Here is a 26780-nt window from a genome sequence, read left to right as displayed (position 1 = left end):
CTAAATGACAAATTTAAGAGGTGGGTGTACAATCAGGTTGTTAGACCTTGGCGGAGGTCTACGCTGGGCTCAGTGCCATTCACAGTCGTCTTGTTTTGATAAATATCACATTGTCTACTCTGGTTGGTTTGTAGCTTTGGAAGGATTTACCTCCCAGGAATACGAAACACTCAGTCTCACTAATTCACATCCTTTCAGACAGAAATCACAAGATGTAAATTGTTTTCTCAAATGTTAGTATTTGATCTTAAGCTTTTAAAACACAACCTCAAGTAAAAGTCAGGATGTTTTGTACGAAAAGTAAAAAGACATCTTGCTTCCAGTAATGTCACATAGCAAGAAAAGTGGGAGGTACCGACCAGTTTGGCTACATAGTTGATGACCAGGGAGTCTATCTTCTTCTTGCCCTGGCGAGGCAGGTGTGTATTGAGATGCTCTCGGAGCTTCTCCACCGTCTACAACACACACAAAAAAGGAAGAAAACACACACGCACACAGTTTGGTCTCAGGGAGATAAAAGCAGAGCGGCGGGAAAGGAGGGAAGCGGGCGACCGGACGACCGGGTCATTCTAAGAATAGTCCACGTGCCGCACTAACATCTTGTCTGAACTCTGTTAAACTGAAGCTATCTGCACTTTTCGAATCGCGCTGAGCACGGCCAAAGCTGCAGGATAAGAAAATGTTCATCAAACTGTTTAAGAAAAAGGAGAAAAAAAACTTAAAACATATCCTTTTTTGAAAAAAAAAAAATTGGGTGACTCATCTGAGAGTTCACCAGATAACACCGGTGGGAAATAATTGCCTTTTTGCCTTTGATCTTTGGCCAACTTTCATTCACATATAACCTTCCACTCTTATCACTGATGCTCTAAAGCTGTTGGCATTTCATTTCAGATTGCAGGGAGTTAACTGTCCATCTAAATTCCAGATTTCATCAAACCGTTGTAAGGTTCTAGAGAAAGGGAGCAAATCCTTTGATTAAAATCATGTACTGTATATCCAAATACTGGATATACCATAATATCGGCGACGTTGCCACATCGTTCGCCTGTGATTCAAATATCGAACCACTGCAAATACTCCCTTGTGAAAACTCGTGTGAATCCCACACACCGCGTGACAGTTCAGTCGCGTTTGGTCATGTCACGTTATTGTCATAATGAGGACAGCAAAATGAGCAGTTAGCAACATAATACAAAACTATTTGGCACCCGTCCACTTTGACCTCTTCATGCATATACGGTCGCCACATCGATTGATTGTGCCTTCTCACCAGGCCTATGAGCAGCTTCTGGTGGTGATCCTCCTCTTGGAAAAGCGGAACCAGCTTCCTGTCTGGAGGAGACAGAAGAAACGTTTAACGGAAAACCGCAACGCCACTGGAGTTTCAGGTGGGTCACTCCAGTCGGCCTCATTAACCCCGGGCATTATCAGAAGTGGACGTTGAAAAACACAAAGGCGAGAGGGGGATTGTGGGTAATATCAGGCATTAATGGATTCTTTTTGGGGAGTGTTTTGGCTTTGAAAAAAACATCACAAAACTTTGGGGGGGAGGTTATGAGACTGCGCTACCGCTGTGAGCAGATGAATAATTTCACACTTCTATATATATAATTTTTATTTAATCACACACATGCAAGAAGCCGCCTTTTTTATATAATCTTTATTTAATCACGCACATGCAAGAAGCCGCCTTTTTTATCTGTCATATGTAACAACCCGCAGGGCGCAGCATGCGAGCGGCTGCTTTATATGCACATACATGTATTATTATTTGAAAACATGCAGGTAGTCGTTGTCATTAGCAACAGTATTAGCATTAGCCGCTTATTTACATATTGACATTAGCTTTGGGCAAAAATGCCAAATATTTGCCAGCTTTAACATGTTAAAAATCAAATGAGTTTAACAAATATTATTTAGATTATATCATAATATAGTTTATATGTACTATTTAATCATTTGTATAATAAAAAAGTTTAATGTAATAGTGGTTGAAGTCCAAACTTCCATCAAACCAACCAGTATTTCATGAAAGATGATCACATTAACTTATATTCATATGCATATGCACTGGCACCCAAGCACTATTTCTTTAAAGAAAATATTGTCTCAATCTGAACCTAACTTTCTGAGATTTTTTTGGCGGGAAGTGAAGGCCAGTTTCATGGGCGTGACCATCTTGGGAAAAGAAATATAGTTGGCCCAGTGTTTTGCTGATGAATCAGGAAAAGTGCTGAGTGCAATTATGGACTGCCTCCTACATGTCTAATTGGAATTAAACCTTGAATTCACCAGTAATCATCGTTTACTGCACTTAAAATTGCCCAAAACTAAGTTACACCACTGTATTTCTTAGTGTTTAAATTTTTCTGAAAAGGGGAAAAAAAACCAACATGATAATGGCCAATAATCGATGATGTAAGTGTGACCCAGCATGCATGTTTTAACCTTGAGGTAGTCATTATAGACTATGCGATCATGTCTGATATCATATAAATCAAATGATGTGAAGATTTTGGCTTGATGCTCAACAGCTGCACAGGAGGCACAATCATGGGAAGCGCTGTTACATAACTGCAGCATTCTTCACCTCTCCCTATTCTCTGTTTCTTCATTTTTCTCCCCCAAATGCCTCATTTTTTTCACCCTCATCACTCTTTTTTTTTTTTTTGCCTAAACCTCAAGATAAGTGAGCTTGGTGAGGTTAGTACTGTTGTGCTCTCCATTGGGCATGAAAAATGTGACGCAACACACTAGCATGTTCGTTGCCGTCTCTGTGTGAGCGTGCTAATGTCTTACCAAGACGCCAAGTGTCTACCATGGAAAGAACCCTACAAAAAAGAGAGAAAAGATTTGCTGTAAACCTCCCAAAGCATTGGATGTCCTTCAAAATCAACAAGGTCCTTTCTCTGTCGTGTGGTAATCATTCCTGAACATTTGAAGATTGTTCAATAATTACACCCGGCAGAATGATGACCCCCCAAAAAAATAACATGTATTGATGTGAACTTTTGCCACAGCTGCTTCACGTGTATTGAATATCCTTTAAAATCAATAAGCCTCCTGCTCTGGAACGTGCAGAGGGCTGGAAAAACGAGCAAGGGTTTTTTTTTTTTTTTTTTTTTTTTACTTTTAGCCTCAGCTATCTCAACCAGCTTGTGCTTGATATTGAAAATCAATATGCCTCTGTGTTTAAAGATCGGATGTAACGCAGGAAGCTGGAAATGACCATGGGCAGGTTTGACGTTTGGCCTCTGCCACCTCTTGATGATTATCATTGAAAATCAATAAGATTCTTGCGCTGATGTGTCCCTGAGAGTTTTGAAGATCAGATGGAAATCGTGACAAGAAGAACGTTTGCAATGAGTTTGCATCATTTTAAATTGTATTATTCAGAATCCATGTATTATAAATAAAATGTAATATTTGTACTATTTGTACACTAAATTAACAAATTATTTTAGATAAATGAATTAATGATAATGATGTATTTTATTCAAAGGTGCCTTTTAGAGCATACAAGGACACCGCACAAGCGAGCACTAAAAATCAAGGTAAAAAAGAACATTAAAAACATAAGAAACACCAATGTAAAAACAAGACTGGGGACTGATAAAATAATAAATACATTTTCATTAACATATTTTAGGGGGGGGGGATAATGCAACAAACAGGCCATACTTTCCCACCCCAGTCAATAGGACTCTTCCTCTGACTTATAGAAACAACACCTGAAAAAGTTAGGAAAAAAGCAGACCTACTTCTTAGTGTTCTCCAACACATGAGTCATGTGGCTTGAGGGTTTTTCTGTCATCTAGAAGAAAGGAGCACAAGAATGAGCATGGAACAGGGAAAAACATATTCTCACGGTGTTTGACCGTTTGCTTTGCAGCATTATTTACAAGTTTGCTCCAGTAGGCCTGAACGTGAGAGGTTCTGTATCTGGGGTTGGGATCGACGTCAAAATATGCTGTCCTCTCCGTGTTCCACTGCAGCTCGGACCAGAAGCCCTGGACACTCCTGGCCTGCACGTAGCAGCAAGACAAAAACAGCACAAAGCGAGCACGCTGTATGACTCAGGTTACTGACTCACATTTACATGTTTTTTTTCCCCCAACTTTTCCAAAGTCAAATTCAGGATACACACAGATTGTACAATGCTATAGACCAGTGGTTCTGAAACTTTGTTCCCAGCCTAAAATAAACCTGTGCTTAAATATAGGAAAATAAAAGATTATATTCAAATAATGATAACTTATAGAAAAAATGTGTAACGTTATGCATAGTTTGAACATTTCATTCAGGGATTCTTTCACTCACCACTAGAGGGCGCCTACGTACCACTGGTGTAGGCAAACTAGAAATTCATGGTCAAATCCAACCACAATGTATTTTTTGTTGTGCATTCCAACACACAGGCAGTGACTGTCAAAGAAATAAAGTCATAATTTCACACGTCATTACCTTCCCTTTAAACACAGACTCGGTATGCAGCAGAGTGGTGCACAGCACACCGGGGATCTCCGTCAGACACGCTGGTACCTCCTGCGGGGCTGAGAGTGTGAACCAGGTGCAAAGACTAAATCAAACGGTACATACAGTATGTGTGGAGGCTACCTTCCCTTCAAACACCGATGAGCAAGGCAGCAGTTTATCCAGGCTGAGGGACTTCTGGTAGCTAATTCTGTATAAAGATGCTGCAGAGATGTAAAACACACGCACACACATGAATGAGCACAAGAGCAGCTTCATAAAAGTTATTAACGAGACATCCAACTTTCTGTTTCTCTTGACACTTACCTAGAATGAACTCCTGGATGGGGTCAAAGGACTCAAATACTTTCACATTGTCACACAGCCACTCAATAATCTGCAAGTATTCAGATGCCCCCCAAAAATATCAATTTTTAACCTAAAAGTTTGTTTACATATAGAAGACATGCCGTGGCGCTTAAATGCCAGCCTCTCTGCTTCAGCGCGTACCTCCAGCTCCACGTTTGGGTCATTTCCGCTGTAAAGGAGAAGGCAGTGAAGGGTGGCCAGGCGCTGAGCGTCAACCATGTTGTTGGGTCTCCTTGTGAGATGGATGAAGTACAGAAACAAGACAAAACTGACAAAACATTTCCTCATCAGCCTGTCTACTGCCGTCTCCTTCCTGTAGGTGGCGCTCACCCAGAACGGGGGCCTGATCGTAGAATCTGCAGAAGGTGGGGTGGGCTGAGTTGGACACCATGGATAGTCCCATTTGGCAGGTCCAACAGGGCCACACTTGACTCGTCATCTGCGTGCAGCACTGTGAACGCTCCGGACTTTGACGATAGGCCCAAGTCCGCATCATCACCTAAAGGTCAGATACAAGCACATTTTTACATTTTTTATGCGCCACCTAATGGGAAAGATGTGTGTAAAAAAAATAACAGCTTCACTGTTATATTTTACATTTCGTCAATGTCGGGCGGTAACCTCGTATCTCCAAATATGGCCAATTTCATGCTTTTTCTTCAATCAATACTATTGTTCAGACCCCAAGTGGTCTGGTATTTTACAAATTATTAACCAATTAAAAGTATTGAAAATACATTGAGAACAAATCTATTAATGCTTTTGAACGCTAGAACTGTCTGAGAAGTGTTGTAAAACTACGCCTCCACTCTGCGGGAGCCGTGCGACATTGTGTTGCCTCAAGATTCAAAGTCTGGTTCTTTTTTATACAATGACAAGTGAAAATAGTTAAGTTAGTTCCAGTCAGGTCCATAAATATTGGGAAATTGAAAAAATTATCATATTTTTGCCTCTAAACACCACGCCAAAGGATTTGAAATGAAACAAAAAAAATTTGCTTTCATTTTTAATGTGAGGGTTTTTACATCCAAATCAGGTGACGGAATTACAACAGTTATGTGCCTCCCACTTTTTAAGGGAACAAAAGTAATGGGACAAGTTAACAATTACAAGTCAAACTTTCACTTTTTAATAATTAGTTGCAAACTTTGTAGAAAATTAGAGCCTAAAGTTGAACGCGTAGACATCACCAGACGCTGGATTTCATCCCTGGTTGTGCTCTGCCAATCCTCTACAGCAACTGTCTTCAGTTCCTGTTTATTCCTAGGGAATTTTCCCTTCAGTTTCGTCATCAGCAAGTGAAATGCGTGTTCAATCGGATTCAGGTCAGGTGATTGACTTGGCCATTGCATAAAACTCTCTGCTTTTGCGGTATGCTTTGGGTCATTGTCCATCTGCACTGTGTTTTAAATGTGTATCTGCACTGTGACATTTATGTGCTATATAATAAATAAGCCTTATAGTATCAGGCTAAGGATATGTCCAAACTGAATAAAGAGAGCCCATTTTTGGCCCACATATAGTTACGCAGTTCTAAACACACAAAACCAATGTATCTCAGTGGGATAACACTTCATGAGAAAAAGAGTGCCCAACACTTTATCTTACCAGACAGGAAGAGGGAGTGGCAGAGCATCTCCTGCTGCCTGGTGTTGATGCAGTGCAGGAAGCAAGCGCGCAGATACACCACGACGTAGTAACCTACATATGGAAATAACAACTCCGCTTTGTCAGCGTGCATGCTGCTTCGCTCTCTGTGTACAGACATTAATGAGGCCGAATGAGACCACACACACTCGGATGGATTTCGAAATTATTTTACAAGAGAAAAAGTGTGTGTGTGTGTGTGTGTGTGTGTGTGTGTGTGTGTGTGTGTGTGTGTTTTTGACCTATAGGAATGAAGAGGGGATGGAGCAGCGTGCTGTCCCGTGTCGGCTGGCCCAAAGTGACCCGAAAAGTCTTGCTGCAGTCTGAAAGAGGATGAAAAGGAAAAATTAGTTCTCATGCTGGAGACACACTACAGCAGGTGACACGGACACACATAGACACACACCTTTGTGAACTAAAACCACAGAATAGATGAGCTCCGGTTTGTGGCAAGCGGGTCGACTGGAGCACACGCACATGCTTCCTGGAGTCAAATATAAAAATGTTGAAATTGTAATCATAATAATACATGTGAGCAGAATTTTTCATGCAGCTTGTGTCGGATCTCATTAGATGTTCATGGGGACCTCATGTTGAGGCATGGACTGAAAATTGATTGTGCTTCTGATATATTCAAATTAGGATATCGCAATTAAATATGCATCAATCAGCAAGGCTGTGTGAAAATGTAGATTCAACCAGCTTTTAATCAAATGGTGAAAATACAATCATTATTTCATTGCATTGGGTTGAGGGACTTACGTTCTCATTTTCCGAAAGAGAAAAAAAACAACAAGACAAATATAACATGAGGTGTCGGTTATTGATGTGTTTAATGTGAGGGCAATTACTGTGTAATGAGTCTTACCTAATCGGTTTGTGAATACTTCCATCTTTACTCGCTCTGGCTTCTCCACGTGATGGTGGTCAAAACCCAAGTTCACAAACCTGTTACACACACACACCATTATCTACACTTACTGGCCACAACATTAGGCACACCTGCGCTGATTGATACTGACAGAGAAGCTCTCATTGGATTGTGCTAGTATACCAAATGCTGTGGCCATTCGACAGCGATATTACAGTAAATATGCAAACTGTGTACTATGTGTACTAGTAGTAGTTGCCTTACTTGACGGTGCTGAAAGCATGAGCAGGCAACGCTAATGGGAGCTCCAGCTGTGGGACAGCAACGCAAAGCAGAAAAGCTATAAGAATGATATACAGTACATCTACACTACTCACAAAAAGTTCGGGTTATTGGGCTAGCAGGGGAAACTTCAGGATGAACTTAAACTGATCTACAGGGGATAAGGACTGAGGACTGCCGCAAATAGCAAATATTTGCGAATATATATATACATATATATATATATATACATATTTTTTGGAATGAAGGAGGTTGTAATTGCATATGTATGTCACAAGATGGTGTAAAAAACACTTAAAACGGAGAGGACCATAAAGTATCAACACCATGCATCTAGTATGAACACAATCATGAAGCCATGGTACATAAACAACTTTATTCTGTCGTTAAATTATTCAACACTAACAAACCACCTTCACATGAGGCTCGTCAATTGTATTAGCTTGGATACTAGCCGACAATAATACACGAGCACAAACTGACGCGATGTCACACATCGGCAACAAATATGCGCACTAGCACTTAACACAATCACTATTAAGTCATTAAAATCATTTTGGGGAATTTACACACAATAATAAAATATTAGGCAATACAGGCAAATTGTAACGACAATGTAGACCACACGGGCTTTTAGTAGCTGCATCGGGAGAAAAGCAGAAACATACTTTCAGTTTCACTTTTGACAGTGCACGAGTTGTGTCGGAAGAGTTTCAGAAAGGCATATCAGTGAACGTCTTTGGAAATTTTCATGGATCAAACACCTGTAGAGGTTCATTTTAGGTTCATCGTGAAATTGTAAGTAGTGTATATAATGTAGGGTTCGGAAGGATGGGGGGGGGGAGGGGTTATAGTTACCACAGTTTCACAATTGTGGTTGTCGTAGAACTGCACACATCGCAGCAGGAACTTGTCCTGTGGAAAACATGTGCATGCATTTAAATCCGATTTTTACCACATGCTCCACACAGACGATGTAAACGTATCATGTGAGCGTTGCATTACCGCATGGGTGAGATAATAGAGCCTCTGCGTGTGCACGTCCCATTGGACCCAGCAGAAATCCTCCGCCACCCGCTCGGCTGTCTTGGACAAACGCTCCGGATTGGCCACCACCTGCTTCCCGCAAATATGGAGCTCAATGCAAAGCCTTCCCGTATGGTCGCCATTGTCAGCTCAAATACTTTCAGTCACTTTGTACAGGATTGCAACAATGTGCCTTATTATGCGGCTTTTAAAGCAAATAGAAGCAATTAAAAAAAATGACATTTCTGTTTTGTTTTGTAGCAGCTCAGGGAGATGTAATTATAGCAGAAGTCGAACGTGTTTCAAAATTAAACATTCAAATTCAAGCTTCAAGCACCCACGGGGAGCCTTGTATTACTGGGAAGGTGTGCTTTGATGGAGAGCATGCAGAGTCCATCTTACCACTTTGTAACCCTCATGCCTGGTCAGCATGACGTGGTACTGATCCACATCTGAAGCACACACACACAGCGGTAACTAAGTCAAGATCTACAGTGGATTTAAAAAGTCTACATACCCCTGTTAAAATGCCAGGTCTTTGTGGTGTGTGGCCTCTGAACAGGGGTGTGTAGAGTTTTCATATTCTACACATTGGCCCAATTCATTGAGTATCTGAAGTCCAGTCCACGAGCTGGATGAGGGGAAAAAATGAGACTCACATCCATCTTCAGTTAGCAGCAGCAGGTGGCTCTCCTGCACTGATCTGCGGTTAGTTTCAGGATGGAGAAACTGAAAGCCGAAAGTAATCCGATATTTTAAAGGCCGCTCCTCTACACGCATCATTTCTGCTTTTCACATGCTCTACCTGCACTTTGACCCTGCAGTCTACCGCCTTTAAGACTTTGGTGTTGTTGATAGGATGGATCTCAATCAGGAGCGTCAAGCACTGGGATACTAAAGCGAGGGATGAGAAATGATGAAGCATGTCAATGAAAGAAGGAGCATGTGAGCGTGTCTCACTTGGTTTGAGGTGCTCCTCTCCACCATTGTTTTGTGCCAAGCTGACAGCTGAGAGGGAAAGGAAGAAAAAGATAAGTTAACCCCTTTAATATACACTGAAACAAATGTTTTGTATCACCCCCAAATTGTCCACTTGCTGCTGTGTATTGGGCTCACCTAACAACGTTTCCTCCTTGTTTAGGGAGCAGCTGCTAACACACACCTGCTTGTCGAAGGTATACAGGAGCTGTTGGAGAGAACACACACAGGTGCATATGCAAATGTATTGAACTTAAAAGTGCAATACAACTGAACTGTACTTGGCCAGTGATTATTTTTGAGTACCAGAATCTCTCGAGCACATATATTGAGGTGACATGAACACACAAACTCACCTTATTCTGCTTGGTGCTTGAGTCATATTTCCCAACACGTGTGGCCCCACTTGATCCCTATAAGCAGAGAAGAGATTATTGCAGCGCTTAATTAATTCAAGTACTCTACATTCAATACTAAAAAGTACAAACCTTAAAAGAAAAAAGAAAAAAAAGAACCTCTTCACAAGGCCATCTTTGACCTCCAAAATCAGTTTGGCGAGTCTGTCATTAAAAATGTATGCCGCGCTGAGCGGTTTAAGAACACAACTTTATTCACTGAGGGTTTAAAAGTTTCCTGAATCCCCAAATAATGGATATGAAGTGGAATCATCAGGAGGGAACATGTGCTTTATGCAGTTTGATTTCTGAGTCCATTTGATGATGCGTGGTGCACACGCACGATAGTCGACGCGAGCAGCTTTTTTGCCCCAATTTTATTATTTTTTTTTAAAATCATAAATAGACTTGAAAATAACCTACACAAAAAATTCTGTGTTACTCCACTATTTATGTTGTAATAGTAGCTAATATAGCAAGCATCTGTAAGTAATTGATGCCCTCCTAAAATGGTTAATTGCCTATTGATGCCACAAGATGGTAGCAAAACATTACTTTTGTCTAAACTCCTCAACTCACATCATCATAGTTCCTTGGGAACCAGGATGCCACACAATTTATTTATTTTGCCAAAACACAGTTGAGACAGGACGTTGCACACACAATAATAGTAATAACCTTCCAGGAGTAAAGGATGCCCCCATCTCTCTCAGTGTTGAGGATTAAAATGTCCACTGCTCCAGAGTAGTCTGCAGACACAGCGTCATTGGGGAAACAACATCAGTGTGCCTTGACATTTACATTGGAATTATGCCCATTATTACCCATATATTAGTTCAACCTTGATGCGTAATCCCGCCATAACGGTACTGTAAACCCCTACACTCTGCTTCTTAAAAAAAACACACACAATTGTCACGTAAACACACAAACTATGTCTTCTTTGGCCGCAACATCATTTTAGCACAGGATGCTCCCTTTGGCCCTTGTGTGCTTCAGGGATGCCTGAGGATCAATAACATTCCCAATCTAAATGCATCTTTTCTCCTTTTTAGTAAATAGATTCTGCACATGTGTAGTTTAGAATCTATACTGAACAAAAATATGAATGCAAAACGTTTTTCATGAGCTGAACTAAAACCATTTTTGTCCACGAAAGGCCTAGTTCTAGCAAAAATCCAAATTTGTGTTCGTGAGCACTTCTCCTTTGCCAAGATAATTTTATTTAAATCTTATCTTTGAGTTCAGCTCATTAAGAAGGGAGCATAAACACCAGTGTTGCTTGTATGCTTTTGTTCAGTGTATGTGATACTTAAATTATTATTCAGGTAAATTTCGCGTTTTGTTTTTGTTCTTTTAAGTGCACTCTGACAGCGCGAGTGTCAGCTGACCGACAACACTTGAATGCCTCACCTTTCACCCTGCACACCGCCGCCTCCTTCCTTCGGATGTCAGCCTCCACATCTCTGCGCAGGTCAAACTCGGGCTGCACTTTTAACATAAGAGCACAACCAAATCTTGTGGTAAAAGAACACGATTAAGACCAAGAACTTAACAGTGCGTAGTTTCCGTGCAGACTCTGCAGTCTTTCCTGGTGTGGAATCACATGAGCGAAAGTCTTGTTAACTTTTTTTTCTTTCTTGTAAAAGTTAAGACAGCCTAGCTTTTAACTTTGTCCTCAGTCATATCAGAAATGTTCCACACGTAGCAGCTCCTCCCTGTCCTTTGTCGCGCTGCCATAGGCCGAGGGAGACATCACTCCAGCCGGGCTGGAATCTCTCACCACCATCCAGTCACTTAGGCAGCTCACAATAGAGTGTCACATTCATTTGTTACGCATGCACGCACTGGCCAAAATAATAAGGTACACCTCACTACTGAGATCCACTGTGGAATGTATTTCAAATATGCCTTTACCAAGTTTGTTATTGCGCAAGAATTCGTTAAAATAAAAAAGCAGGTGCACAATTATTTAACAGATTCCATATCATAAAGTTCTTTTGTTTGGTATGATTGGTAAGTTCTCTTTTTGGTGGGCGATCGTTGTAAATGTAGTCAACACTTCCCTCTTGCGTACATTTTAAGAACTTGCACGGTGTCTTTCGTGACCTCAAAGATGTTATGAAAAACGGAAGAGCACCACCTCTCACTAATTGTTGGCTTCGTGTTAAGACAATTTAAACACGTTATAACGGTGTATTTTAATTTCCACCTTGCTTTGAAGGCGTATGAGATTATAATGAAAAAAATATTGAATTTAAATAGCTTCCAACTGTGTAACAATTTATTTCCGCATATCCCTTTGTCATGGGAGTGTTTTAAACAGTCGTTTATGTTATGAAGTTTTCCAATTATAGTCATCCCTTGTTTATCACAAGGTACGTTCTAGAACACACGGTATACAAAAATCCATATATATTTTTTTACTCTACGGTATAAGTAAATTGGATTTTGATGTAGCTTGTAAAATACAAATATTTGCAGATTTACCCTTCCAATCTGTAGGCACCTAATATGAGACATCACATTAGAGTAAATTATCACGTTGGAACATTCATTTACTGAAGAACACAATGAAAATGATAGACAGCTAGGTCTTTATTGAACACACATGACAGCCATGAAAGGACTTTGGCCAACAAATGGAGCTCTTTTGAAGAATGTCAAACGCTTCAAAGCAGTGGTGTCGCAAAGTGATTCATTGCTTCAGAAAGATTGGGTTTATCCATCCTTAGCCCTGATTGAAATTAATAATAAGAACAATCAAATGAGAGCCATAAAAACATTTTAAATTTTGATAGCTATGTAAAATTGGATAGGTGGAAATCCGCAATACAATAAAACCGCAAAAAGCAAACCGCGAGGAGGACTGTAAACAATCTGACGAGGATGTCGTTGTCTCGCTTGCAGAGTGAGTCACGACACCACAATATTCGATCTTTGGCGATTTTTCACTTCCTGGTTGGCTCGTGTCATCACGTTGCCGGGCAGAACCGAGTGGAGCCGAGCCATTTCGGAATTTTGGAGCGCGACCACCCGCGCCCTTCCCCCGCCTTGTTCTCAACCCCCGGATCGTCGGTTCTGTCCGCCTCCTTCTCCTCCTCCTACGCTACGTGATCAACCAGGAGTTCCCGGCAGCGGCACGTCTCAACAACACACTGACAGCTGCGATTGACTCACAACCGAAGAGGGGGGCAAAGATGGAGCACAGAGACGCCGACTTCAACATCCTGCTCGCGACCGATTCCTACAAGGTACCGTACCGGGGCCGGTGTCGCTCTCAGGCGGGATGAGGGTGGTGGGGGCTGATGGATGGAAATGCATTCAAGTCAAGGTGGCTCCACCATCAGTCCCAAGGCCACCGCACTGAGGTGGTCGACACCAGGCCGAGTCGACCGGAGGATGCGGAGGGGAGACTTAAACGGAGGTGGGGTGTTGATTAAAACAAAGCATCTCCCAGTCGACTTTAATCCCTCCCCGGAATCACCGGTCGATACTCGGTTGGCTTTCCTCTGCTATCCCATCAATAGCTGAATGAGCTAACGTGCTAACTTACGTACGAACCAATGGGGAAGCGCGATGTTAACAAGCTAACATTCGTTAGCATCGAGCTAGCAAGTGTCCGCTGCGCTCCTCCGTGGGAAAAGTCTCATTCGGAAGGAATTATAACAGTTATTATGAACCAAAATAGAGCGAGGGTGGTGAACATTTAAACTTGTGGGAGAAACGGAATGGCAATGACCTTAGCCCCATAGCTGCGTTGTCGCGGTGCCAAATTGCGCCATTCCATTTTTATAGCTGGTATTCCTTCGTTCTTAAAATTTATTATGCATGATCGAGAAACCACTTATAGGGAGAATTGAAACAAAAAAAGACAAACAAACAAAGTTTGCCGAAATGTTCATCCCTGGGTCCGTTGTCAGGCTAGTTGCCATGTACTGTGGTCACGTGATTGCACTGTCACTACTGCAATTGTTATGTTGGTTTATTTACTTTTTTAGGAGAATTCTTCCTTGTTGTTATTAATTTATTTTTTTATACAATGTACAGTATCTTAAAGAGCTGTAGGTGATGGAAATAAAGTTTGAAAACAACATATCTTAATGTCAGAAAAGCTCCCAGACTAGTGTCAGTCACAAAAGCTATATTTCAAAACCAAATTACGGGTTTTCACCGTCAATGGGGGCCAGACGACCAACCAGTGCATCTACAAAGAGATCCTGCAGCGTTTGCTTTGTTCAGTGTGCGAGAAGAGGCAAAGGGGTTGCGAAGTGCGATAGACTCCAGGGGATACCTTCGAAAGAGAAAACTCCAATGTGAATATAAACAGAATCAGCTGTAGTAATGATGAACAATCTGTACTTGAACAAAACATGCTTGGACGTAATCTGTGCCGAGCGACCAAGCATCTCCCTTAAAATAAAATTAGAGGAAGTTGCACGAAGAAGTCAGAGAAGGGTCATGACACAGATCATGTTTTATGTCTTCTGGGTGTGTGGTTTCTTAAATGGCTGCTGAGGGTTCATCTAATATACAGCTGTGGGAGAAATTGGCCGTCTCCTCTTATCATGAAAAGTTAAGACCCCCCCCCCCCCCACACACACACACACACACACACACACCACCCCCACCTATTGTTTGGAAACATTCACAATGACAAGTGTAGGCATGAGGGAGTGGGGGACTTATGACGTTTTAGGTAACAGGACAGCCCCCTTGCTGCAACTCATTTTGAACACCTCCAGTACAGTTCGGACAAGCCCTGAAGTAACCTTAATCTCATTATTTTTATATGATTTGCACCGGTCACATTACATTCAGAGAGCTGCATTTTAAGTCTGTCCACTTTGGTGTTTAGAATAGCCAAAGAGAAAACTGGATAGTAGTAGAGAGTGTGTGTGCGTGGAGAGCTACACGTCCTCCTGTGAATGTCTTGACTCTATTTTGAGGCCATGAAAGGACACTGACAGGGGTCAAATAAACTGAGTTGGTCGTTGACATTTATCTTTGCCTCTCGTTTTTTCCGCCCTTCCCAAGACTGCAGTTTAGTCTGCGGACCACACAGATTCAAGTTTAAACCTTAAGTGAACATAAAACGAGTTAAGATTGTGTGTTAAAAGGCCGCCGACAAAGTAAATCACAAATTTTCCACCCGGTAGAGTTTGTTTTGAATGCAAAATCCCTAGAATAGTAGTTCACATCTGACAGACGTGCATTGAAACTGTTCCACCAATTCCAATTTTATCAGGGAGAACAGTCGGTAGGCTTTCCATTTATTACACTCATTTTCACTGCTATAGTGGATGACTTTAAATTGATTTAATTCAGTACAGTGACATGTGTTCAATCTTCAAATCCCTCAGTGTGGATTTAATGGATGACCAACAGGGTCACATGATTACTGTATTTTATTCTGATTAGGTTGCCCCTTTTATGGCATCGGTAATTCCTGTTTGAGGAAATACGCCCGGGCATGTGTTAGTCGGGAAAAGTCTGACTTGTAACATTCTAGCAACATCTTACATAGTTTTAAACCCCTGTAACAAAATAAAATGTCACATTCAATGAGTGAGTGTGTGATTAGGTGGAGGCTTTCCCCCCCCCCCATAAGCTATAATACCCCCTCATGCTGTATTTTGCAACGATGAATAGTTTTGCTATTGTTCAGTTTGCTCTTAGTTGTGCAATTTGAAGATAACGCACACCTTGCTAGATTAGTTGCACTATTGAGTTCAGTGGTTGAAGGGTCAGATGAAGTTTATTTAATAATCTTTATTGACAGTATATGTGGTGACGCTCCTCCATTGTGCCCGTGTGATAAGTTCATGTGTGTTCTTCATGTGCAGGTAACGCATTACAAACAGTACCCCCCAAACACGAGTAAAGTCTACTCCTACTTCGAGTGTCGTGAGAATAGGACAGATCCCACCAAAAGCAGAAAAGTCAAATACGACAAAACCGTCTTCTACGGCCTGCAGTACATCCTCCACAAATACCTCAAAGGTAAGTCTTGACTTCATCGGTTTTATTTGAATGGTACTTGCCATCCCAACATGGACCAAAAATGGTATCTCGAGCATCAATAACTAAATGTTCATTTCTTGTGAAATAATCATGAAGATTTAGTGCATGCATGTGAAGCAGGATGTACGCATTTGTAGTTTGCACCACTTGAGCAAAAGGAGTCCGTGGCCTCCTAAGAGGATTTCATGGTGCGACGGCAGAGGTGCCGCGGGGGAGAGCGAGCGGCACAAAAGCACAGCTGCTCTTTGAGCCAATGAGAGCGGACGACCGGCCCTACCCGACGACCCCCGCCTCCTCTCCTTCCAACCGGCTCAATGATTAACCTTCCCATTTGCATTCTTGATCCTTCAACTATTCAATCCAAAGTGTACTCGAGGACGCAGAAATGCTTTGTCAGCAGAAAGGTGTTGTTTTTTTGTCTATTAGGCTAGCAGTATATCAATTCTCAGCAGAATGGGGGAAAAAAATATTTGTCACTTTTTTGTAAAGTGACATGCTACACTGCATAAATTGTTCTTGAAAAATCAAGAAAAAAAGTAATCAGAATCCTGTCTGGATTTTGCAGTTTACCATGAACATTTATTTGCTCCCAGAATTTAGTTTTTCTTGAAAATGATTGCAATATGTCCTTATTGTAATGCTGTTTCTTGTGATTAAAAATGTCAGTTTCCTCCCAATTGGTGCATTGTTTTCAGTGTAGCATCCAGTGTCTCCTCATTGAAATAGGATTTTTCCACAAATGTACCAATGGGATCTTTATGCTGTTTGGAAAGTTAAAGCTAGAAATACAGAATATCAAGAAGTGAGTGTAAGTAAGAGGACAAAGAAGCCCTGTCGCTGCGCATCGGATGCGTCTAATTGGATTACAACCATGGACAGTAAAATAGCATTCCAGTCCCCTGGGCTTCTTCTCTTCATTTTTTCCCACTTCATACTAAATCTCTCTCCCTCTCGTGTCCAGGAAAGGTAGTCACTCCGGAGAAGATCCAGGAGGCCAAGGAGGTGTACCGGGAACACTTCCAGGATGATGTTTTTAACGAGAAAGGGTGGACCTACATTTTGGAGGTCGGAAACTCAATATTACCTGGCTTGAAGTTTCGGAATCTTGGAGAGAGTGTGTCATTTTGCAGAAATACAACGGCCACCTGCCTATAGAAATCAAGGCGGTACCGGAGGGGAGCGTCATCCCCCGCGGCAACGTGTTGTTCACCGTGGAGAGCACGGATCCCGAATGCTACTGGCTCACCAACTGGGTGGAGGTGAGTCCAGGAGGAAGCACACGGACAAACTCATTTACGCCTATGGACAATTTTGAGTCGAATTAACCCAATGTGCATGTTTTTGGCACGTGGGAAGAAGCCAGAATGAGATTCTAACCCAGATCTTCTTGACTGAGAGGCAGACAAGCTTACCAGTAGTTCATTTAGCTATAACGAAAACATAAAAGCAGGCATATTTGTTCAAGTATAGTCATGCACACACTGTGTAAAATTGGGCACATTACACACACACTGATGCACCCGCTCAAATCCCCACCGTTGGTATAAAGACATGCATAAAAAAACGCGCACACACACACACGATATGATAAAATTAGACGCATGATTCTGCTTTGTTGCCCTCGTTGAGAAGGAGCAACCACTCTCTTTCTTTATGACAGAGCAAGCTATAATGTCCCCACCTCATTTAATCATGCCACTATTTTTATGACATTAGCCATTAGTCAAGGTCAATATGTAAGTAATGCTGTATGACCTTGTGTGTATATGCAAAAGGGGGAGTTGTTCTGGAGTCACATGAGTCTGTTTAGTTTGTGTGCATGTTTGTGTTCATCGACTTTTTTTCTTGTTGCGTAATCCCGTTAACAGACAAACAAAGACCAACTATTCAAAACAACCTCCCGCCCAGAAATAATAGCTTTGCCTTGGGTGACGACACATACACACGCACACACACAGAAAGGAGGTGACCTTCACCACACACACACTGTGTTTTCCGTGTAATGTGAGTTGAGATGCTTGTTTTCACGCTTTTATTCACCTAGAAGGAATTTGGGAACATCAAGGAATGTGTTATCCACTTCTCAGCCTGTTGGTTTAAGGTTTTAGCTCCAGTTGACCACTGAACGGGGCATTGACTGTCCCTCCTCTTTCCGTCAGACCATCCTGGTGCAGATCTGGTACCCCATCACTGTAGCGACCAACTCCAGGGAACAGAAAAAGATCCTGGCCAGGTATCTCCTGGACACGTCGGGGAACTTGCAGGGGCTCGAGTACAAACTGCACGACTTCGGCTACCGGGGCGTTTCCTCGCAAGAGGTACTGAGGAAATTTCATCATGCATGTAAAGTCACGTAGGGTGTATTTAATTTCTTTCCTATCTTCTGTTGTTTTCTACAGACCGCGGGCATCGGCGCCTCTGCTCACTTGGTCAACTTTAAGGGCACGGATACAGTCGCTGGCATCTGTGTGATCAAGAAGTACTATGGCACCAAGGACCCAGTCCCAGGGTTCTCTGTACCTGCTGCGGAACACAGGTACACACACACACTGCGGTCCAATAAATGTGTCCACAATGCAGTGTATTCCTGCTATTGCACAAATTCTTAAACAAATGTTTTTGTTTATTTTTTATTTTTTTTTATGGGCTTTACAGTGTACAGGTGGGTCCAAATTTTTAGTTGTGCACCTTCAGTGTGGTACCACAAAATGGTGGCCAACCCTGAGGTCTTCTGGAAGACATGCAGTGTAATTAAGAGTAAGAAGAAGAGGTGAAGAAGGTCTTCCCACTAACCTCCAATAATCGTAATTGTTCGCACAGAGCATACATAATATTAGTATTCTTGTATGCTCTCTATGTGTTGCTGCTCTGTGTGTGAAGTAGCAGTTGTTTGAAGGTTTATAATTCCAATAACATCAACGCTAATTTCTGTTAACCTGACTATGGTGTTTTGCATTATCAGTTAGCATTAAGCTTAGTTTTGCATGAACTTCAACTGTACATGTGAGGGTCTTCTTTTCGTTTCCACGGTGATGTTATGTAATAGTCTTCAATTTCTTGACAATGGCAGAGTGAGAACAGGTGCGAAGGAACACTTTAAAAAGTGTGTTTTAATAAGTTTAAAGCTGGCAGAAGGGGTCAAATCATTTACAATTTTTGTCTCTTTACATCGCAGATTGTCACCTCTTGCAGGTGGGCCTGGAACGTACCCCCGCCTCCCGCGATGAAAGCGGGCACTGTAAAAAAGCACATTTGTACACAGTCAAGTGCATGCCAAATTAATCATTATATTGGCCTCTTTATTCAGTCAGAAGTCCTATCTGGGGATTCTGGCGAATGACACAAAGATGAAGTGGAATCATAAAAGGAGATCAGGAATTATCCTGTCTTTATTAATCTTTACAGTAGCAAAGCTGCTCTCTGTTAGGTGGAATTTTTCAGCCGTAGTCGTCCAAATCCACCCAGAGACATCTGCTGTGTCGGGGGCTCGTTTGGCTCCCCATGCCATGATTGGCTGGAGGCAGGAAGCTTGTGATTGGCTGTCGCACTGTGTACACATGCTGTTGTTTTATGGCACCGGTCTATTTGTGCCACACACACGCACGTACACACACGGTTGCTTCCTCCCCGCCATCAGGGCTGTTACTGCTGCTTCGGTTCATCCTTCATTCCCGCACCAGTGCGTTGTAGGGCGGTCGCATTGTTGCCATAGTAACTGGTATGGAATGACACGCACAGTTATACACACGTGTTTACCTTAGCAAGGGGTCCATTGCACTGTAACAAATCGTTCATGGTTGATGTGATTTGAGGAATGCAATGTTTGTACCGTGGGTGTATTATTCCTTTAAATGTATGAAAAAAAATCAACATCTTTAATACACTTGTAGTCAAAAAATGGCAACCCTATATCATAAAGTCAAAAAATCATGCATTAAATTAAGCTTTTACCCCTTAAATCCCCCAGGGCAGGGGTGTCAAACTCAAATTCATGGTGGGCCAAAATAAAAAATTGGCACAACGTCACAGGCCAAACTCAATATTTAATGAAAAATCACTGCGATATGCATGTTTCCCTTCTCTCCAGAAATGTAGCGCTAAAGTTTATCATATGACAACAAACTTAGATTTTGCTTAAACACTGAATCTGGAATAAACAAACTTTTAATATTATAAACATGAGAAATCAAATTTGCGATAAAAGACATCAGTGGTATTTGTTTGTTGTTTTGCATTTATATAGATAACATGAATTCTTCTGTCTCTCCATCTTCTATTTATCTATCTCCAACTACCTCTTTTTGATGAAATCTTTTTTCAAAGGCCAACAACAAAACAACCCAAAAAAATAAGAATGTCCTTCAATAAAAATCCAAACTTCAAACTATTAACAGTCCCTGCCTAGGAGTTGATAAAGAGCATGAAAAAAAACCACCAATTCAATTATGTTATGTTCTTTGTTCCAGTCACGTTGCTCCGCACACGACAAACAGGTCTTTCTTTTCCTTTAGTGAACAGACAATCTGCCTCCCACCTGTCTTGCAAGTTAACTGTTTTCCATCTTTCGTTAGGCCATTTTTGGGAAGGGGAAGTGTAAATTTGCTCGAGGAGACTGGTAGCATCGTTGATATCGACAGCAACAGAAAGGGAAAGGGCGCTCCCCGGTCTAGACTGATGGGCCAACACACTAGAAAAGCATTCTGGGATTTGTAATATTAGTGGTGCATGTGCTGTATACTGGCAGGCCAGCTCTAATGCACATTTAATATGGTCTTGCGGGCCAAGTATAATTACATCGTGGGCCAAATTTGGCCCCCGGGCCTGAGTTTGACATATATACCTTAGGGGTCCACGAACAGTAGCTTGGGGGTCTGCAAAGTTTGCAATAGATTATTTTTGTATATATATATTTTTAAAGTGCTTACCTACAAATGGGGTGGGCGTGCCAATAAAACAAACATGATAAACCAATTACTCCTCCCAACATTAGCTTTGGGCCAATTAAAAACTGTGTGACGTGTCATCACTAATATCTGAGGTCCCTGCATGAATAAAATTTGTTTTATTTTTAGACCATAAGTTGTATTATTACAGAAATAAAGTCCTGTTATTGTTCTTTTTAGAACAAAAGGTGTGTTTTTTGAGAATATAGTCCTATTATTTACACAATACTTACTACAAAATAGTTTAATTGGCATTTGTCCCCGGAGATTTTTGCCCCTGGACCAAAAATCCCTGCCTTTAAAGTTACAATTTAAAACTTTTCTCATGTGAAAATAAGGACGTGTCTCCCTTGTGGACAGTCTGTAAGTTTACAGGTCCAACTCAACAAATTAAAATATGTTTGAAAATTTCATTTAATTCAGTACTCATATAGATTCATTAAAGACAGGAACGTACTTTTCAGAAGGCTATGTCGTACTCAATATCTGTATTAAGAATTATTTGGCGTGATCCTTGATTGTTGATGTCATATTCTAATTTATTGAGGTGGTGAATTCAGGGTTTTTAATTTGCTGTAAACTATAATCAAATTATGAAATATTTTATTCTGGCTGAAGTGAATTTATGTGATTTTTACTTTTTGAATTGAACTACTGAACTAAATTAAGCTTTAGACGCTATTCTAACTCGAGATGCACTTGTAATACCTTATTTTCTGTCTCTGTCGCCACAGCACCATCACAGCGTGGGGCAAGGACCACGAGAAGGACGCCTTCGAGCACATCATCAAGCAGTTCCCCGGAGTGCCCGTCTCCATCGTCAGCGACAGCTACGACATCTACAATGCCTGCGAGAAGATCTGGGGCGAGGACCTCCGCGGGCTCATCGAGTCACGCAGCGCCGACGCGCCGCTCGTCGTGCGGCCAGACTCGGGGAACCCCCTCGATACAGTATTAAAGGTGCGCTCGTAGATTTTCCACACTTTCCAAATTCCCTGCGATATTAGAGTTTGTCTTTATGAATGAATTTATGTCAGGTTTTGGAGATCCTGGGCAAGAAGTTCCCACCAGATGAGAACTCCAAAGGATTCATGGTGCTGCCTCCTTATATCCGAGTCATCCAAGGAGACGGAGTGGACATTAACACTCTACAGGAGGTACATGCACTTGTAACACGCTCACTGAGGATAAAGGAATCCCTTTTTCTCACTCCATTTTGTGACGTGACAGATTGTGGAGGGGATGAAAGAGCATCGGTGGTCCATTGAGAACGTTTCCTTCGGCTCTGGGGGGGCTCTGCTCCAGAAACTAACCAGAGATCTGCTCAACTGTTCCTTCAAATGCAGCTACGTGGTCACAAACGGACTTGGGGTGAGGGACCGCCCACAAATGTCTACTTTTGAGCCATTGCATTGTTGAATTGTGTTATTTCTTGTGTTAACTGTAAAATTTTGTAATTCGAAATTTTGTGTATGCATGACATTTTATTTTTTTATTTTTTATACTATGTGAAATACTATGGGGGTCCATTCTGTGAAAATTGCTACTTAAATAAAATGTAGTTATTTACTTTCAGATTTGCTATTGAGATGAACTGAGCATTTTCCCTGCTTCGTTCCAGGTGAACGTGTTCAAGGATCCCGTAGCAGACCCCAACAAGAGGTCAAAGAAAGGACGCCTGTCTCTGCACCGGACTCAAAGCGGGGAGTTTGTCACCCTGGAAGAGGGCAAAGGTGACCTGGAGGAGTACGGAGTGGTGAGTTCACTTGGGGCATAAGTAAAAGAGTATTTAAAAAATAAATGAATAAATCACAAAATATACAATACTTTCCAAAGTCTTATGCCAGCAATAGCTTTGTTTTTATGTACAGTGGTGCCTTGAAATACAATTGACTTGACTTAGGCGCCATCATTCGGCCAATTTTATTTTTTAAAATTTTTGTCCCCTCATTTTTACTTTGACGTGCGAGCAAAAATGTAAGATACGCCCGCCATATGGTGGCAGTGAACTCATTCCCAAAAAGCAGTAGTTTGGCAGATAGTGAACAATTCTTCAAAAAAGAGGCTTCAAGCTGTTTAATGCCACTCCCAGTTTAAATTTACTGTCAAACTAAACATTATACAAAGAGAAGTACCCGTTGTGTATTTAAAGCAACCACATAGCTTTGCCTCAGTAAAGCCCGCACAGTGGCGCATCAACACGTATACAAACAATATAATAATACTTATAGGCATATATTCATTATCATCTGCAAAAAACTGCTCAAATTAATCCAGCTTTGTGAGTCACTTACAGTAGTTGTGAAATTCTTCGTTTTTGTGTGTATGACTCCATTATACTGCCACACGGTGGCCAAAGTTGTGCACACCAGGAGCCGCATAGAATTGATCATGATGCACAAACTGGTACCTTTTTCATAGAATTCGTTTTGACATATAAACCAGTAAAGTTGCATAACTCAATTGGATTTCATGTATAAAGGCACTTTAAAGAATAACCTGAGCTGCGAAAAAGTGCTGTACATAAATAAAAATCCAAAATAGAACACAATAAAGTACTACTAATAAATTCAATAGTCTCTGTTAATAAAAATAAACCTCTTTAAACACATAAAACCAAGCGGGACATGGAAACACTCCTGCAGCTGCGCTTCTGTGTCTTAAGACCAAACTGTCAAGAGTACAATTTCGGCAAAATGTTATCAAGGAGTGGTGGAAGAGACAGGAAAATAGTTTCAATCTAGATAAAGCTACAGAGGAATATGTATTTTAGATATAGTTTTCCCATTTCAGTCACTATATAATCCTCCATAAACCATGATGTAGGCTGCTAACTATAAATATAGGGACAAATTAACTAAAGCAACAAGGGGCGCCATATCGCCAACCGTCAAAATTGCTCAATAACAATAATAAGGACATGAGGAAAATCCCCTGCTGTTGTTTTTAAATGCTCACAGCAATCCAGCGTGTGTTTGTTCCTCACGTCTTCTTCTTCTACTTCCACTTTCCCCCCCAACCAGGACCTGTTGCACACGGTCTTCCAGAACGGCAAGATTGTGCAGACGTACACGTTTGACCAAGTCAGAGACAATGCCAAGCTCAAGGAGAGCGAGCTTGACTAGCTGCCGCCACTAGTCCGCCATTCATTAATACCGCCCCCCAATTCCTTCTCGAACCCCTCTTCCTCAGCCTCTGACATCACACACCCTAAAATAAACCGAGGCCTTGTGCAATGATGATATATCCTGCCCGGAACTCCCCTAAAACTGTGACTTCCATTCAAAAAAAAAAAAAAAAAAAAAAAAAAAAAGAGAGAAATAAAAATCACAAGAACTCCACGGAGCTCGCTCACTTCTGAGGATGACAAATGATATATAAAAAAAAAAATGAAGAAATGTGTACGAAGTGCGGCAAGCCAATGGAAGGATGGATGTTCTCCGAGCTGCTGCCACGCCCTCTGAACGAACCGGACGACGTGATTGGCTGCTCTGTTTCACCACACGCCCTCTGTAATCTACCTGGCTTCGTCTTTTATGTGAAGGCATTTAAATATATTGAAATAGCAGTGCGGTTTTACTTTCAGCCAAAATGTAAAAGAAAAGGCCCAAATCTTTCAAGTGGTGCCTGAATGTTTTGCGCTAAAGTCATTGGTGCATTTCTGCAAGGTTTCGAAATCTCCCTCAAAGAGCATTCCCGTCATCAAGAGGCCATCAAAATCTTCCATCTTGTCAAGTTGATACATCACATAAAATGTCTTGACTGGAATGAAGAGGATTGAAGGACATGAATCACTTCCTGACCGTGTGTGTTAAGTGTCGCTTCTGCTGTGTGAGTCTTAACATCTATATGTGGTATTCCTTTATGCAAATAATTATTCTGGGATTTTTATTTGTTTTCACGAGTAAGGTATATATTGTGGAGGAGGGGGAAGCTGGGAGAGTCCAGTTGAATGTTTCCATCAGTATCGCTGCCTTTAATGTGGTGTGTCTCCTCGGATCAACCGATTTAAGAATATGGGCGCTACGAGCTGGTCACATCACAGGTATCTCACTTCCCAGCAAGAATATCCAATCAACACCGAGCTCCTCTTAAGCTGTTTGAGTATTTATTTCATATGCTTGATGTCCATGTACTACGACACTCTTTGTCCTCACTGCGACTGCAACTCTTTGTCCTCACTATTCGAATGACTGTTTTACTCGTAACACTTTTTCCACTCCTCTATAAAATTTCTGCACACAAGTAGGACAACTGTATGGTACTACTAACGTAAAACGGTGCACGAGTTGACATCTGTGAGCTGCTGGGACTACTAGGGAAGTGCTAACTTGTAGACTTATGTCACTGGTACTCCGAGTACTTATCAACGAGTGTACGTGTTGCTTTATGGGTAACGTAGTTGTCCCACTAGTCAGGACAAAAAGTGAACTTGTCCCTGGACCTTAAGATATCGCATAAATGCTGAAGCAGCTTTATGGAACGCCGTAGTACACTGGTAGAATGACTCTCTTACTGCTTCCTTTTACATTGTATAACATTTCTGCAATGTTAGTATACTAGCAGGATGACTACATATTCGTCGTGAGGCAAAACTACGAATGGACATGCCTACGAGTTGGTTCTAGTAGTTACTAGTGCAGCACAGTATTTTACTAGTAAGGTTTAATTGCATACTAGTCTGGAAAATGTGGATCAGTAGTGGAAAAACGTTTCTAACAGTTCTATTAGTGCACTGAATTGTCTCAGTCGTCAAGGACAATGAGTGTAATTGAAGATTGAAGATTGATTGAAATAGCTGTCGACTCGACAGCTATTTCTGGAGATTTTTTTTAGATCAATTGTACAAAAAAATGCACAGTATTACATTTAAACTGGAGTAATCCAAACCACCAAATAGTAGAATAACTAATCTAAAAATACAATTTTTGCATGGCTTTTTAAGAATATGTTTTAAATTGTTTTTTTCTAAATGTCACTATTTTCCTTTTGCGCAAATTTCTGCTAAATTCTCTTTGTGTCCGTAATCCAGAGCTCCCTCTGCTGCACAAATCCATGTTGTTTCAAAAATGGTGGTCCATCATGTGCATTAGCATGGCTGTAGACCTGTGATGTCACCCACTTCGATCCCCTCACACCATCACACTCGATTAACAGCGAGCTGATAAAACTGCACAGCCACCTGTCACGCGCTGAAGTAGGTCACACTTCTTTTATATAATTTGCCTTCCCATTTGTTTGGTTTTACAACTGCTGTTAAAACTCACCTCCCAGTTTGCTGTTCCTTCTTTTTTTTTTTTTTACAACTAGATGGTGCTTTTTTTTTTTTAGGACTTAATGTTGATTTCACTGTTCTTACCTCAGATTAATATTGTATATTGCAGTAAATATCCTTATTTACAAACGGCCTGGCCATGTACTGCCTTTCTCTACTGTACATACAACTAGTTTGGTTGAAATCAGACCGTGGGGGGGGGGGGGGGGGAAGCGGGTCCGAGAGACCACCACACAAGATGATGATATTTTTGTTAGGAAGACCTTTTTTGTACCAACACAAATATCCAACCTGCTCGACTGTTTGGACGTGTGTGCGTGTGTGTTATGAATGATCAAGTGTTTGTGAATTATGTCTTTCCTTGTGTTGTTGACTTCCTCGCGTGTATATGTTGGTTGTCCCGATTTAAACTCACCCACATAGCTACCTTTGTCGACGACACAACAATTAAACACGCCACCTGTCTGTTTGATGACGTTTCATCCATTTTTTTG

The 26780-nt window shown here is 41.4% G+C and overlaps 2 protein-coding genes across 14 annotated transcripts in view; one reads left to right on the top strand and one right to left on the bottom strand.

The window, feature by feature from the left end:
• The window catches only part of gsap (gamma-secretase activating protein), a 17798-nt gene extending 5953 nt beyond the window's left edge, over positions 1 to 11845 (bottom strand). For 3 of the 12 annotated variants that reach the window (XR_009767617.1, XM_061668364.1, XM_061668368.1), the window contains exons 1-24: positions 11458 to 11845; positions 10708 to 10793; positions 10006 to 10062; positions 9788 to 9857; positions 9477 to 9679; positions 9331 to 9400; positions 9074 to 9123; positions 8651 to 8764; positions 8504 to 8560; positions 7628 to 7674; positions 7361 to 7440; positions 6899 to 6976; positions 6735 to 6815; positions 6454 to 6546; positions 5176 to 5344; positions 4987 to 5077; positions 4804 to 4873; positions 4621 to 4700; positions 4468 to 4548; positions 3906 to 4028; positions 3765 to 3817; positions 2803 to 2834; positions 1274 to 1335; positions 360 to 455 (exon numbers count right to left, since the gene is read on the bottom strand). Coding sequence is in view for 11 of the 12 variants with exons in the window: in XM_061668364.1 (XP_061524348.1) it covers positions 360 to 455; positions 1274 to 1335; positions 2803 to 2834; positions 3765 to 3817; positions 3906 to 4028; positions 4468 to 4548; positions 4621 to 4700; positions 4804 to 4873; positions 4987 to 5077; positions 5176 to 5344; positions 6454 to 6546; positions 6735 to 6815; positions 6899 to 6976; positions 7361 to 7440; positions 7628 to 7674; positions 8504 to 8560; positions 8651 to 8764; positions 9074 to 9123; positions 9331 to 9400; positions 9477 to 9679; positions 9788 to 9857; positions 10006 to 10062; positions 10708 to 10793; positions 11458 to 11545 (2031 nt within the window). In the remaining variant the exon portion in view is untranslated. Of the gene's footprint in view, positions 1 to 359; positions 456 to 1273; positions 1336 to 2802; positions 2835 to 3764; positions 3818 to 3905; positions 4029 to 4467; positions 4549 to 4620; positions 4701 to 4803; positions 4874 to 4986; positions 5078 to 5175; positions 5345 to 6453; positions 6547 to 6734; positions 6816 to 6898; positions 6977 to 7360; positions 7441 to 7627; positions 7675 to 8503; positions 8561 to 8650; positions 8765 to 9073; positions 9124 to 9330; positions 9401 to 9476; positions 9680 to 9787; positions 9858 to 10005; positions 10063 to 10707; positions 10794 to 11457 lie in introns of those variants that run through there. The other 9 variants (XM_061668372.1, XM_061668375.1, XM_061668369.1 and 6 more) reach the window with 8 other exon arrangements.
• Positions 6518 to 26758, top strand: nampt1 (nicotinamide phosphoribosyltransferase 1). Of its 2 annotated transcripts, XM_061668376.1 has the most exons (14): positions 6518 to 6871; positions 9530 to 9879; positions 11406 to 11518; positions 12955 to 13298; positions 15891 to 16047; positions 17030 to 17133; positions 17199 to 17327; positions 18228 to 18386; positions 18468 to 18604; positions 21746 to 21971; positions 22049 to 22168; positions 22242 to 22382; positions 22633 to 22767; positions 24035 to 26758. In XM_061668376.1, the coding sequence occupies exons 4-14, from the start codon at positions 13245 to 13247 to the stop codon at positions 24134 to 24136; spliced, it is 1464 nt and encodes a 487-aa protein (XP_061524360.1). In that variant the 5' UTR covers positions 6518 to 6871; positions 9530 to 9879; positions 11406 to 11518; positions 12955 to 13244; the 3' UTR covers positions 24137 to 26758. The 2 variants fall into 2 exon arrangements, with proteins under 2 accessions (XP_061524360.1, XP_061524361.1); XM_061668377.1 differs by lacking the exon at positions 6518 to 6871 and having other exon boundaries at positions 9529 to 9879.
• Positions 26759 to 26780: the final 22 nt, after the last annotated feature.

The sequence above is a fragment of the Phycodurus eques genome, chromosome 22 (assembly GCF_024500275.1).
Source record: "Phycodurus eques isolate BA_2022a chromosome 22, UOR_Pequ_1.1, whole genome shotgun sequence".
Lineage (NCBI taxonomy): Eukaryota > Metazoa > Chordata > Actinopteri > Syngnathiformes > Syngnathidae > Phycodurus > Phycodurus eques.
Note: the sequence above shows the minus strand (reverse complement) of the source record. Positions and strands in the feature narration are given on the sequence as shown.